This window comes from Balaenoptera musculus, chromosome 16 (genome assembly GCF_009873245.2).
Source record: "Balaenoptera musculus isolate JJ_BM4_2016_0621 chromosome 16, mBalMus1.pri.v3, whole genome shotgun sequence".
Classification (NCBI taxonomy): Eukaryota; Metazoa; Chordata; class Mammalia; order Artiodactyla; family Balaenopteridae; genus Balaenoptera; species Balaenoptera musculus.
In genome coordinates this window covers 25290377-25305981 of record NC_045800.1, presented here as the reverse complement: position 1 = coordinate 25305981, position 15605 = coordinate 25290377, and the positions used below count along the sequence as shown (strand labels likewise).

Genomic DNA, 15605 nt, shown 5'->3' with positions numbered 1-15605 from the left:
AATTTGAAATTCAATCGTATGTGTATATAAAGCACTTAGCACAGTGAATAGCATGCATCAGTTAATATGTATGTTTAGGCTGTCTTTACAAAATAAGTATGTCAAGAGAATGAGAAGACAAGCCACTTGGAGAAAATGTTGGCAAAAGATATATCCGATAAAAGACCGTTATTCAAAATATATTAAGAATTCTTAAAACTCAACAATTAGAAAACCTACAGTCTGATTAAAAAATGGCCAAAAGATTTGGACACCTCACTGAAGAAGATATTCAGATGGCCAATAAGCATATGAAAAGAAGCTCAATATCATATGTCATTAGGGAGTTGCAAATTAAAACGAGATACCACTACACAATTGTTAGAATGACAAAAATCTATACCAACAACACCAAATGTTGGCAGGGGTGTGGAGCAACAGGAACTCTCATTCATTGCTGTTGGGAATGCAAAATAGTATAGCCACTTTAGAAGACAGTTTGGCAGTATCTTGCAAAACTACACATGCTCTTACCATATGATCCAGTAATTCTGCTCCTTGGTACTTACTCAGAGGGGTTGAAAACTTAATGTCCACACAAAAACCTGCACACAGATGTTTATAGCAGCCTTATTCATGATTGATAAAACTTGGAAACAACCAAGATGTCTTCAGTAGGTGAATGGATAAACAAACTGGCACATCTATATATTTGACTATTATTCAGCGCTAAAACAAAATTAGGTATCAAACCATGAGAAGACATGGAGGAATCTTAAATGCTTGTTACTAAGTGAAAGAAGCCAATCTGAAAAGGCTACATACTGTATGAAAAACAAAACTATGGAGACAGTAAAAAGATCAGTGGAGGGGTTAGGAAGAAGGGCAGGATGAATAGGCAGCGCATAGAGATTTTTAGGGCAGTGAAACTATTCTGTATGATATTATAATGGTGGATACGTATCATACATTTGTCCAGACCCGTAGAGCACATACCAGGAGTTAATCCTAATGTAAACCGTGGACTTTTGGTAATAATGATGTGTCAATATAGGTTCATCAGTTGTAATAAATGTACCACTGTGGTGCAGAATGTTGATAGTGGGGGAGGGGCGGCTGTGCACTTGTAGGGAGGAGAGTACATGGGAACTCTGTGTACTTTCTGCTCAGATTTGCTGTGAGCCTAAAACTACTCTAAAAAATAATGTTTATTAAAAAAAATAATATTTAAAAAACAAGTATGCATTATAAGTGTGAACTTCTGTTACTTTTGTTTTTAGGCCCAGAATAAAGAGACCAATGTTTTAGCTGCTGCAAAGGTGATTGACACCAAATCTGAAGAAGAACTTGAAGATTACATGGTTGAAATTGATATATTAGCATCTTGTGATCACCCTAATATAGTCAAGCTTCTAGATGCCTTCTATTATGAGAACAATCTTTGGGTAAGTATTTTCTGTTAATCTATAGGAATAACCAAAATGACTTAATTGTCCTAAAGAGGTTTATAAGTTGTGTAGGCCTATTTTATGTACTACCTCTTCTTTTTAGTCACTTATGCTACTTGAATGAGAATTGACCTGCTGATGAGAGGGTCATTAACAACATAATTATCCATAGCTTCAACAGATGTTTTGATGTGTATTTCAGATTGTACTGTATTTCATGATTGTTTGACATTGGACTCAAATGTAGAAACTTGGTTAAGAATATTAAATTTCCTAAATAATGAAATTAGATGCCTTTCTTGTTTTTAATTAATTTTTTTTCCCAGTTGGAACTTCTTTCTTTCTTTAAAGTCTTTTTTTTTTTCAGCACTTTTAAAATTTTATTTTTTCTTTTTTAATTGAAGTATATAGTTGATTTACAAAGTTGTGTTTGTTTGAAGTGTCTTGTTTAAATTTAAGTGTCTTGATTTAAATTTAAGCATTTACTTAAAATGTTTTAAAGTTTCTTTCGTTTTCTTTGCACTTGTTTATAATTTCTTATACTAAACTTTTGATAAATCGTGTAATAAATTATAAAATGCTTACTAGAAATGTTAAATATTGGGTTTGCCAAAAAGTTCATTCAGGTTTTTCCTTACAGAAACGTTTTGGCCAATCCAACATTTATCTTATATATTATCAAGCCCAACTTTAGTGCATGATGTAGTGGCCAAGTCTGTATGTAAAAATTTTATTCATTTTTAGGAAATATTAGGCATAAATAAATATATAAGTAAAATGTTAATATTTAGTATAATAACCAGTCAGTCACTTGCTCTGCACCGATACTAATTTAATCAAGAGGACTTTTTGAAATGGAGTTTCAGTTTTTTCTCCTTGAAGGAAGAAACAAAGTGTTATGAAAGAAGAGTAGATTGTACAAGCTGTACCTGATTGGGAATCAAAAGGCCTTTATTTTTTGATTTTGGTGATGCTAGGCAGGAGCTTGAATAAGTCAATTAACCTTTATGACTTGTTTACTCATCTCTAGGATGAGTAATGATCTGTGTCTCAAATTATTTTTCATATGATATAATGAATTTCAAAACAATTTATTGGCAAGCTCCTGTAAAAAATAAAGTGTTGTTATACAGAGGAGAAAAAAGTGTGAAGCTACACAATTTGTTAAGGTATGTAATTAAAAAAAAATCTATAGTTATTATTAGTGTGGTGCCTTCTAATATAGCTGTTCAGAGTTCTAGCAGAATGTTTCCAGAGATAGTAATGAAAATGAATTCCTAGACAACTTAATAAATAGATGAGATCTTTACTTGAGACTATTACAAAATAAAAAGCTAGACAACTGTGAGGGACAGTTTAGTGGGAGAGATAGACATTAATTAATCAAAGAATCATAATAAATATAAAATTAAAACTGTGATAAAGGTTAAGAAAGAAAGGTGCATGGTGGTATGTAGCAGGGAGGTCTGGGAAGGCATCCATCAAGAAGTGATAATTGAGCTAGGATCTGAAGCTTTTGTATATGTTTTTTTTCCTATTTTTTAGAAAAACTAAAAGTTTCTCTTTTCAGGGTTTATTCCTAGAAATAAAGTCAAAAAGTATACTTGATCACTTACTTCACAATAGTTACCTTAAAAAGGAGAGTATAAAATCTTTCAGTGGTGATGAAATGGATATATAATACTGTCCTGAATAAAAATTCTATACCTGGTAATTTTACAGAAGCAGGGACACTAAAAATGATGATTAACAAAAATGCACATATTTCCACAATGTGTTCTCTTTGTGCTTTCTTAGTTGTATATCATTAAGACTTGTAACTCTTTTTACAAAGAAAATCTTTATGGTTGTTAGCATACTATTGTTTCTGTAACCTAGGTTATTTTATAGCTATTTCTTTATCTTTTATGCTAAATTGAAGAAAAAATACTCAAACTCAATGTCGTGTTAGACACATGCTTTTTTATTTGCCTGCAGATCCTCATTGAATTTTGTGCAGGTGGAGCAGTGGATGCTGTGATGCTTGGTAAATGGTTTTTTGTTCTTCATGTTTATATCTTCAATTATACTTTAAAAAAGTCAAGTGATTTCAAACATTTATGCATATATATTTATCTTATTGTTTAGAGACATTCAGTAAGTTAAGAAATCAGCCTAATTATTTTTATATTCTTGGATAATTGTAATAAAATTCTAAAATTAAACATTGAGTATAATATGTGAAGAAAGTTTTGTGTATAGTTTTTAAAAAATCAATTCATTGTGTATGATCTTTGACAGTGATGGTAAAGTTATATAGCCTGCTAATATGCTTTCACTGTACAAAAATGCAGATTTGTTTACTTTTTTCCTTGTAGAGCTTGAGAGACCATTAACTGAGTCCCAAATACAAGTAGTTTGTAAGCAGACTTTAGAGGCATTGAACTACTTACATGATAATAAAATCATCCACAGAGATCTAAAGGCTGGAAACATTCTTTTTACCTTAGATGGAGATATTAAGTTGGGTAAGTTTATTCCTTTATATAAAACATTTGAATTTGTGCTTTGAGATTTCCCCCGTATGTCTGTAACTTAATATTGTTTTGTTACGTGTCAAATATGTGAAACATGGAGAATTATATTCAAATATGTGAAACATGGAGAATTACTCGGGGTTAATTTTTTTTTTCCCCCATTTATTTAGGTCTTCTTTAATATCTTTCAACAGTGTTGTATAGTTTTCAGAGTACAGGTCTTTCAATTCCTGTATGCTTTTATTTATTTATTTATTTATTTTTAACATCTTTATTGGAGTATAATTGCTTTACAATGGTGTGTTAGTTTCTGCTTTATAACAAAGTGAATCAGCTATACATAGACATATATCCCCGTATCTCCTCGGTGTTAATTTTTAAGATACTTCCTTGGAGGGAATTCCCTGGCGGTCCAGTGGTGAGGACTAGGCGCTTTCACTGCTGAGGGCCTGGGTTCAATCCCTGGTCAGGGAACTAAGATCCCATACACCATGCAGTGCGGACAAAACAACAAAACAAAACTTCCTTGGATACATAATTATTCATTAACTCCCAGAATTTCTAAGTATAGGCACCTCATATAAAGACTCTTTAAAAAGTAAGAAAGGATGGATTTTTATTTTTAAAATGGCACACTTTTAAAAGACTGGCTAATTATTTTTCCCTTAAATTTTTGTATGTAGACTTAATACTTGTAAATATAATACATTTAGAAAATGCTATAGTATGTAAAACCACTAACTTAGTTTTATCTTCATTTCCAAAACTCATATCTAGTGGTTTTCTTTTTCCATGTTTAGTTTTATATTCTATTTTGTAGATATGGTATCTTGGCTAAACTAACAAAGTAACTAACCTTAAGCCTGAAAAAGATGCCTAAAATAAGTGTAAGGACTAGAATTTTTAATTTTGTTTTTTACACTGAGGGAATAAATGATAATTTCATAAGGAGAAATAGATGTAGATTTTAGATGGGAAATTAATGAATTTCATATATACGCATACAAATAGAAGTAAGTAACCTCAAGATATGTATTAAAAAAAATCTGGTGATGAAGTCTAAATTTGGGTATTTTGGAAGGATATTAAAAACAAAATATATTCAAAGGCCATGCTGATACCAGTGATCATAGTCATTTCACTTCACTTTGTCATGACATCTAAACAGGTATAATTTGATATACTACTAAATTTTAACCTTTTTATTAAGAAATGGATACAGATACAGAAAACCACACTAACAGTTGTGTAGCTTATTGACTTGTAGCTTTGTACACAATAGCTTTGTAACCACCACCTAGATAAAGAAATAGAATGGGACTTCCCTGGTGGTCCAGTGGTAAAGAATCCGCCTTCCAATGCAGGGTACGAGGGTTCAGTCCCCCCTGGTCGGGGAACTAAGATCCCACATGCCGCGGGACAGCTAAGCCCAAGTGCCGCAAACTACGGAGTCCACACTCTCTGGAGCCTGAGAGCCACAACTAGAGAGAAAAACCCGCACGCCACAACTAGAGAGAAGCCTGCGAGCCTCAACAAAGAGGCCGCGTGCTGCAGCGAAAGATCCCGCATGCCTCAAGGAAAAAAAAAAGAACTAGAACTATGTCAGGCACCCTAGCAGCTGTTTCATGTGCCCTCTCTCAATCACACTGTCCCTCCCTTCTCCACAGGTAATCTATATCCTGACTTTTGTAGTAATCACTGCCTTGTGTTTCTTTATGGCTCTATCACCCAGTGTTCATGTCTAGACTTCAGAGTTTAGACTTACCCATATTTAAAACCTGCCTTTTCTTTTAAGTCTCTTTTAATTTATAGGTTGCCCCCCACCACCCTGCCATTCCTTTTGTCTCTTTACATTTTATCTATGGCATGCATTCTCATGGCATGCTTTCTCAAAGAAAGTTGGTTCTTTGGGGACAAAAAAATTTTAGTGTTACCATGGTTGTGACCCTCCAAAGGCCCATAGATATACACAAACAGATACAGTATATCTGTGGCATTAAAATTTCATGGCGGGGAGGGAGGATTCAGAAAAAATGTCTAAAAAGGCTCCTTAGGAGAGAGATGAAGAAAAGGTTGAGAAACATTGATGTATAGGACCTAGGCTGTTGGACCTGTAGAGTTTCTCTCATCTTGCATTTTGCTGACTGTGTACTCCTGATGACTGTAGTAAGTTCCTCTCTGTATTTCCCTCAATTTGCAGATGAATCCAAAAGCCTCATCAGTCTCAAGTTTGACTTTTTTGGCAAGACTGTAGGTGGTTTTGTGTTCTTTCATTGGGAGGCATGTAATACCAGCTTTTTGATCTTTTTTTTGATGTTAGCAGCTGTTGATGTTTAATGCCTGGATCCGTTCTTTGGAGTGGCAAAATGAATTCCATCATTTTGTTTTCGCTTATTATTTTTGATAACAATTTTGGTGTAATTATTCATCAGTTATTTGATTATTTTCATTTATCATCATTATAAAATTAGGAATACTTATATAAAAAGACACTTACCTTCAACTGTTTGGTTATTCAGGAGTATAGTTCATATAGACAGGACAGGAAAAATGCTTGATTCTTTCCTTTTATTTATTTAGCTTTAAAGACAATGAATTGGTTCTCTCTCCTTAGTTGGTGGCCAGTATTTTTTTAAATGGCATTATTAATTCATGGATTTTATTTTATAGGTTTCAAATCTATTACAATTTTTATCCTTATTAAAGCTCACGTTGTACCATCTTGGTCAGTGGGAGCTTCTTCAAGCTGGCTTGTTAATCTTTTTGACATGACTCTACTAATCTTTGGTAGATTTCTTGCTGTCTGTTAGGTTGAGATGTTTCAGGCTCATCTGTTACATTTCCTGCCTCAGACCTGTAATTAGCCATTTCTTCAGGAAGCCCTGAAGAAGAAGTTTTAGTAGGACATGGTATTTCAAGACCACCATCTGAGTGTTAGACATGCTTATAGTTTCTGGATTCACCTTCATTCTAGGCCTTTCCAAGGGACAGAGCTAGGCTCTCATGAGTTCCTACATATGTCCTATTCAAATTCAGGATAAAGCCTTTTTTTTTTTCTTAGCCCCTTCTGTATTACATCTGTATCGCTTTTCTTCTGTCCTGAGAAATCTTGCTTCTCAAGAACATTGATGATAGATTTGGAGTATTCTGTAATTACTCATTTTAACCTTCATTTCTATATTCAGCGCTCACCACCGCTCTTGTTCATGTCTCTTTGGTTATGTTGGTTATCTGAAGTTCATTCTCTGGTGGATTTCTCTGAAAGGGCTCTCTGAGTTCTTATATAATGGTAACACTTCTACCCTTTATACTTTGAAGGTCAGTTTTGCTGGATAGAAAATCCTTGGTTCACATTTCTTTCCTTGAATATCTAAAATATGTTCCTCTGTTTTCTTCTGTCATAAAGTGTTATTGAAAAGTCTGATGAAAATCTCATTTTCTTTCTCGTATAAGTCATGTGCTCTTTTTGCCTAGATGCCAAAGACTGTTTTTTAAGGACTAAACTTTGACTAAACTTTTCTAAGTGTTGTTTTTTTGTTTCCCGCTCACCCCCCGCCCCCCAGGAAGGTTTTCTGTAATTATAGATATGAGTATTTATTCTGTTCCCTTGCACTGACTTTCTCCTTTAGAGACTTTTATTATCTTTTTGTTGGGCTTGACAATCATCAGTATTTATAACTTTCTCTCAGGTTCTTTTTATCTTTCTTCATTTTTTTTCATTGTGGTGAAATATACTTAAAATTTACTGTCCTAACCATTTTTAAGTGTACAGTTCCATAACATACAGTGCATTCACACTGTCGTGCAACCAACACCACCACCCCTCTCCAGAACCTTTTCATCTTCCTCAACTGAAACTGTACACATTAAAACGCTTAAGTCCCCATTTCCTCCTTCCCCCAGCCCCTGGTAACCATTCTACTTTCTGTCTCTGTGAATTTGACTACTCTGCGTACCCCATATAAGTGGAATCCTGCAATACTTGTCCTTTTGTGACTGGCTTATTTTACTTAGCATAATGTCTTTAAGGTTCATCCATGGTGTAGCATGTGTTAATTTTCTTCCTTTTTAAGGCTGAATAATATTCTGTTACATGTATACACCACATTTTATTTATCCATTCATCCATTGATGGATGATTTGGTTGCTTCCACCTTTTGGCTCTTGTGAATAATGCTGCTATGAACGTGAGTATACAATATCTATTTGAGTCCCTGCTTTCAGTTCTTTTGGGTATATACCCAGAAGTGGAATTGCTGGATCATATGGTAATTCTCTGTTTAATTTTTTGAGGAACCACCATACCATTTTCCACAGTGGTTGCACCAATTTACGTTTTCCACAGCAACGCACAAGAGTTCCAATTTCTCCACCTCCTTGCCAGCATTTGTTATTTTCTGTATTTTTGATGATAACTATCCTAATGGGTGTGAAGTGGTAATGGGTGTGAATTTGTTGTGTTTATTTGCTCTTGCATTCCTCCTACTTTAGCCTTTGTTTCTAAAATTGTTTTTTATTTCTAATTTTCCCTTGAGTTCTGTCACCTCATTTATGAGTTTTAAAATTCTGACTTCTGTTACTCTTTTATGTCATCATTTTTTAGTCTTGTAGCTCGTTTTGAAATATAATTTTGATCTTTTTTAGTGCATGTTTTTCTGTAAGTGTACTAAAATCTTATGTGAATACAGGAATATACTTTTGTGTAAAATAATGCATGCCATTGAAAATAAGTATATTTTTAAAGATTTAGGAATGCCAAAATAGTTTTGAGTTGGTTGACATTTAAAATAGTTGCACTTTGTTTCATTAATTCATAAATACAGAGAACCTTCCAATTCTGTGACATCGTATTAAGTGTACACAGATGCATACAGAACCATACGATCCTCAAGAACCATATATACATTACAATAATCAAATTTTTATGATCTTGTCAGATCACATTGTTACAAATGGAAATAAGTATGTAAAGTGCTATTTTAACAGACCAACATATATATGCCATATCATTATAAGTAGAACTGTAAAGCACATAATGACCTTAGTTTTCCCCTTTGCACAAAAATGAAGATGGCTTCTTGTCCCTCCTTCGTTTACCTCCTGCTCATAAGAGTGCTTCGAGAGGTATGAATGTTGACAGTGGACCTTTGTGGTTTAGGCCTGTTTCTCGACCTCCTTTCCCAGTCATGTTCTGAGGGGAAAAAAGTTAAAAAGAATAGACCATTAGTAGGTTCTGGGAACACACTGGAATACGTACTGAGCTGACTCTACCTGAGTAGAAAACCTCTTCTGGCAGGAATTTCATATTGTGATCTCAATCCCGTCCTGCGGAAACATGGCAAGTTATAAGTTGAGGAAGTAGGGGGGTAATAGGGATGGAGAGTCCTGAATACATCTATTTATGTTGTATTTTCTGCAGATATATCTTCCAAGTATAGTATGTTCTATTGGCAAATTCATTTATTAATTTAATTATAAAACATTAATGACATATCTAGTATAACAAAAGACTTCATACACCATATTAAGAAGCTTAAACATCATTCTACAGGCAGTAGGTAGCTGCCAAGATGTTTTAAGCAGGAGAACTACATGGTCAAAAAAAGAAAAGAAAGAACTATATAATAGACATAAATTAGAATATAGGGCAGGATTTCATGAGTTTTAAGAGTTCTACTGCCAGAGTATCACGACGGTTAAAATTACACATATGATTAATAACAGTAGCTGACATTTATTGTGTGTATATTCTGTGCCAGGCCTTGGGGCATGAATACTAAATATGGGATTTTTGGTATTTATTCAGTTTTGAGAATTGTGGCATGTCAAATGAAACTTTAAAAGTTAAATGTATATGGCATGAGGTAATTTATGCAGCAATAGCAATTTTATGTTGCTATTAATGATTGAGCTCTAAGCTGAAAAGGAGTTAACAACTGATAAAGCTATAATGTTGCTGTGCCCTATAATTTAAATTAGAAAGCATCGTTCCTAATTTTTTTCTTTGTGATATAATTTTATGAGGAAGTTAGCAAGACATATGCTGTCATAAAGGCTGCTTTGGTATAATTTCTGTTTTTCACACTATAGAAAAACTGTCCCTTAATTTAATTGTAACATATAGCACTAGTTGGCATTTATTTTGGTGAAGTGGATAGACTGATCTATTTTAAAGTTACTATTTTTTTTTTTCAATTCTGGAGAATTTGTGATCTGAAGATGTGTAAGGATGGTGGTATCAAGTGTATTAATGATGGAATCTTTTCTTTGGCAGTTTCTTTTTGGGGGGTGGGGGTATGGTAGAAAGAGGGTGGTCAAAATTAGGATGATAGAGAGTTATTTCTCTTTCTATTTTGCTTACCCTTTAATCACAGTGGCCTTATTAAAGACTTGATATGCTTTTCCCTTATGTTGAATAATATAGCGTTCTTTGCTTAAAAACTATCATTAATACTTTTGTATGATTATTTCAAGCGGATTTTGGAGTATCAGCTAAAAATACAAGGACAATTCAAAGGAGAGATTCCTTTATCGGCACACCATATTGGTATGTATTCAGTTTTATGGATTTGCAGCATTAGTTATGTCAACAGTTATTATTACTCATTAATTTTGTCCACATAATCAATTATACTGTCTATCTTTCATGTGGTTTGTGATCACTGCTCTTAAGTTAAACATCTTAATTTTCAGTTCTCTGTCTTCATAGGATGGCTCCTGAGGTAGTCATGTGTGAAACATCTAAGGACAGACCCTATGACTACAAAGCTGATGTTTGGTCCCTGGGTATCACTTTAATAGAAATGGCTGAGATAGAACCACCTCATCATGAATTAAATCCAATGCGAGTGCTGCTAAAAATAGCAAAATCTGAGCCCCCTACATTAGCACAGCCATCAAAATGGTAAAGTATTCCTAAACAATATTTTTTAAGAAGCAAAACTTGATGCTTTATTCTTCCAACTTTCCAAGGGTATTTAAATTTAGGTACATGGTGCAAAGATTGTATGAAGTAGAAAACTGATTTTTGGTGTATTTTCAAGACTTAAGGACCATATAAACTCCTGTAACTAACTTTCCCCATAAATTAAAAAATACCAGTGATTTGAGTTCTACATGAAAGAGATATTTTCTGTACTTTGAGAAAGTGAGGCATATATGTGATTGATCTGTATTTGTGGAGTTTAATATAATGGAAGAATTTTTGTGATTTTTTAGCATACTTATGGATATATGGCTGTATCTCAATGACTTAAACTATGAACCTATTTACATATATGTAACTTGTATTTGTAGATAAATGACTTATGAAATATTAATATTCTCATAACTAGTTTTCTTATGTTGAATTAATACTATTACATACATAAAATTTCTCAGTTTTGATTTTAATAAGAAAAATAGAATGTCATTATTAAAATTTTATTTTGAAGGTCTTCAAATTTTAAGGACTTTCTAAAGAAATGCTTGGAAAAGAATGTGGATTCCAGGTGGACTACATCTCAGCTACTGCAGGTAAGATAAGAGTAGTATGACAATGGCAAACCATATAATTGTTGTAACATCTCTTTAAGAGGAATACAGTTTCAGATTCCTTCAGTGTGCCCTCTTTCCACTTGAGTTTCCCTGTGCAAACTCACTCAAGATTCATTGTAGTAGTTAACATTTGCTTAACAAACATTTGCTGCTTTTACTAAAGGGCATTTATTTAGCTTTTAAATTTCTCATATGCTTTTTTGATTCAGTTTAATTGTGTTTTTTTCATTTTGTTTAGTTATTTCCACTTTGTCAGTTACTTACATTTTTGTCTCTCCAGTTAGTAGAAAACAAGCACCTTGGTGGCAGGGGCCATGAGCTAATTAATTTTTTTTTAATGTCCCTTACAGTGAGGGTAAATGTTCAGTAAATATTGCTAACTTTTAAAAAATGGTGTTAAAGTGATTGGATAATTTTGTTTTATAGCAGGACTTGTTTGTAATATTTGAAATAAAATTTTGTCAAATAATAGTATAGGTAGAGAAATAGAATGACAAGTCTTGAGGCAGTTACTGTTAGGTTGAGTACAACTCCTCCATTATAGTTTTTTAGATTGATCTATTTATCTGGGGGGAGAAGCGGGAAAAATTGCCTTTCTCTGTACAACAAGTATATCCTTGGAACACACTTTCTCTTATTATTTCACTACCCCCCCCCATTTGAAGGCCTTAATCTGTGACAAACACCAAGTGCTGAGTGTACAGAGGTGAATAAAATATCTTCTTACTCTTAAGAATGTTAGAACTATGTCAAAAAACAGATGTTTATAGACGCTTTTTATTAATTTTTATTGGAGTATAGTTCTTTACAATGTTGTATTAGTTTCTGCTGTACAACAAGTGAATCAGGTATACATATACACATATCCCCTCTTTTTTAGATTTCCTTCCCATTTAGGTCACCACAGATCATTGAGTAGAGTTCCCGTGCTAAACAGTAGGTTCTCATTAGTTATCTATTTTATGCATAGTAGTGTATATATGTCAATCCCAGTCTCCCAGTTCGTCTTACCCCCCCTTCCCCCCCGTCGGTAACCATAAGTTTGTTCTCCACATCTGTGACTTTGTTCATCTGTACCATTTTTCTAGATTCCACATATAAGTGATATTATACGATATTTGTTTTTCTGACTTACTTCACTCTGTATGACAATCTCTAGGTCCATCCGTGTCTCTGCAGATGGCACTATTTCATTCCTTTTTATGGCTGAGTAATATTCCATTGTATATATGTACCACATCTTCTTTATCCATTCCTCTGTCAATGGACACTTAGGTTGCTTCCATGTGCTGGCTATTGTAAATAGTGCTGCAGTGAACATCGGGGAGAATGCACCCTTTCAAATTACGTTTTTCTCCAGATACGTGCCTAGGAGTGGGATTGCTGGGTCATATGGTAGCTCTATTTTTAGTTTTTTAAGGAACCTGCATACTGTTCTCCCTAGTGGCTGTACCAATTTACAGTCCCACCAACAGTGTAGGAGGTAGATACTTTTAACAGAACTTTAAAGCTTTTTGTAATTCTTTTATTGAGGCTTTATACATATTGTTAGTTTCTAACAATTAAACATATTGTAAACATATTGTTACTTTCTAAAACTAGTAATGTACTTGAAACTTGCTTTAAATTTTAATTTAGATTTTAGGTTATGAAATTTTCAGACATGCAGAAAAGTACATATACCTACTACCCAGATGTAATATGTTATCATTTTTGACGTATTTCTTTCAGATTCTTAAAAAAAGGTACAGATACAGTTGCAGGCAGCCCCTACTCCTGCTCAATTCCCTCCCCCTCCTTCTTTTCCCAGATGTAATATCATCTGAAGTTGTTTGTATTTTTCCTACTTATATGTTTATATTTTTGCCACATAACAATGTGTTTTATATATTTGAAATTTACTTCACAAGCATTTCAGTTGTTACTGAGTATGCTCTTTTTAATGATCAAACAGCATCCCTTTGTGACTGTTGATTCCAACAAACCAATTCGAGAATTGATTGCAGAGGCAAAGGCTGAAGTAACAGAAGAAGTTGAAGATGGCAAAGAGGAGGATGATGATGAAGAAACAGAAAATTCTCTGGTCAGTATTTAGAAAGGAAATTTCATTTAGGTAATTTTTAGAGTTGAGTTTTGAGGTATGATTGCAGCTGTGTCTAAGAATTAATTGACGGGTAGCATTACAAAAACCTTTAATTTTAGAGGTGAAGATTTATTAAGTTTGCTCCTTGTTTTCAAGTTTGCTCCTTGCTACCCATTTTTGTCATATTTATTATGTGAAGATTTGTCAATTCTTTAAGTTATTTTTATAATTTCATCAAATTTTACTGAATAAAGATATTAAATCATTATATATATGAATTAAATCATTTTTATATATGAAACGTTGTTTTGGTTACCATCTTGAAATTATGTTTTAATACTAAAACTGTATAAAATCTTTTTAGCCAATACCTGCAAGTAAGCGTGCCTCCTCTGACCTTAGTATTGCCAGCTCTGAAGAAGATAAGCTTTCACAAAATGCTTGTATTTTGGAATCTGTCTCAGAAAAAACAGAACGTAATACTTCTGAAGATAAATTTAATGGTAAAATACTTACTGAAAAACCCGCCACTGATGAACCTGAAAATACTGTGGTAGGCATTAATGAACATGTTAATGATACTCATTTAGAAGCTATGGCTGAACTTCATAATAGAGCAACAATAATCGAGGAAAATGGGAGAGAGGAGAAGAGACCCAAGCTTGAAAATCTACCTGACACAGAAGACCATGAAACAGTGGACATTAATTCAGTCAATGAAGGAAAAGAAAATGACATAATGATAACTTCAGAAACAAATATTGAACAGAATCTGAAACCTGAGGAAGAAGGGGATCGAGAAAAGCAACAGATATTTGAAAATAAGTTTATAAAATCTGAAGAAATTGAAGACACTACTATTCAGACAATGGATTTAGTTTCTCAAGAGACTGGAGAAAAAGAGTCAGATATTCAGGCAATTGAAAGTGAAGTTGAGTTTACAAAGGAAGACACCCTCGAGAAATTGGGAAGAGATGACAAAACTGAAAAAGATATGATCAGTGATACAAGCAAAGTGATAGGAACAAATGAGGCAGAAGACGTTGCTCAGAAGGCAACTGAAAACAGTGCTGAGGATGCTCAGAGTGATGATGGGAAAGAAGTGGGTGAAGTAGGCCAGAAATTAGTGATCAAGTCCACAGAGGGTCCTGAGGCTGGTGGTGCTGAGGAAGCTTCTATTAAAGAAATAGTTGAAACTAATGAGATAGATCAAAAATCTGTAGAAGGTAAAGGTGAGGAACAATTAATCAGCAGTTCAGAGAACATAGTGGAGGCCAATGAGGCGCTCGGGACAAATGAAGTTGAGATTACTGAATCAAGCAGCACTGAAGGAATGGAGGTCAGAAGTGCGGTGACTGATAGTGACCAAAAGGCTTTAGAAAGTGAAACTCGGGATGCTCATGAAGCCACTGCTCAGATGGACACAGAACAGAAAGATATTCCATGCAAAGTGCCAATTAAAACAGAACCTCAAGTTCCTGCCACTTCACAGCCTGGTGAACCTCAGCCTGTTCTAATACCCAGTATTAATATCAACCCCGAAGATGCAGAAAATAAAGGAGAAATAGGTGCTTTATCAAAAACTGAAACCATGTTACCAGAATCTGAGAATCAAAAGGAAAATGATACTGATTCAGGCACTGGTTCCACTGCTGATAATAGCAGCATTGACTTGAATTTATCCATCTCTAGCTTCCTAAGCAAAACTAAAGACAATGGATCAATATCTTTACAAGTAAGTGTACACGGGTCCTTGTTTGGGTTTTTCTTTGTTATTTTGGCAGTTGAGAGTTTGTGTGAAACTGATGTCTTGAAAACAGAACAACACTAAATCAGTGTAGTATTAACCCTATAAAATTCTTAAGGCCTGTGAGGGCAATCAATTAAAAAAAAACACTAAAGAGATTCTGGATGTAATCTTTAAATTTTTTGGTAGTACCTACCTATTTTTGCCAACTTGATATCAATAGTATAATACAGTTGCTTACTGGAATTTGGGTTTTCCTTTTGTACATACCTAGGTATAATTGTAGCAAGAATCAG

The 15605-nt window shown here is 33.9% G+C and overlaps 1 protein-coding gene across 4 annotated transcripts in view; it reads left to right on the top strand.

The window, feature by feature from the left end:
* The window catches only part of SLK (STE20 like kinase), a 56905-nt gene that overhangs the window by 15648 nt on the left and 25652 nt on the right, over window positions 1-15605 (top strand). For all 4 annotated transcript variants that reach the window (XR_005016851.1, XM_036829078.1, XM_036829077.1 and 1 more), the window contains exons 2-9: window positions 1260-1424; window positions 3405-3453; window positions 3785-3934; window positions 10418-10490; window positions 10653-10847; window positions 11377-11458; window positions 13434-13562; window positions 13927-15297. Coding sequence is in view for 3 of the 4 variants with exons in the window: in XM_036829078.1 (XP_036684973.1) it covers window positions 1260-1424; window positions 3405-3453; window positions 3785-3934; window positions 10418-10490; window positions 10653-10847; window positions 11377-11458; window positions 13434-13562; window positions 13927-15297 (2214 nt within the window). In the remaining variant the exon portion in view is untranslated. The remainder of the gene's footprint in view (window positions 1-1259; window positions 1425-3404; window positions 3454-3784; window positions 3935-10417; window positions 10491-10652; window positions 10848-11376; window positions 11459-13433; window positions 13563-13926; window positions 15298-15605) is intronic.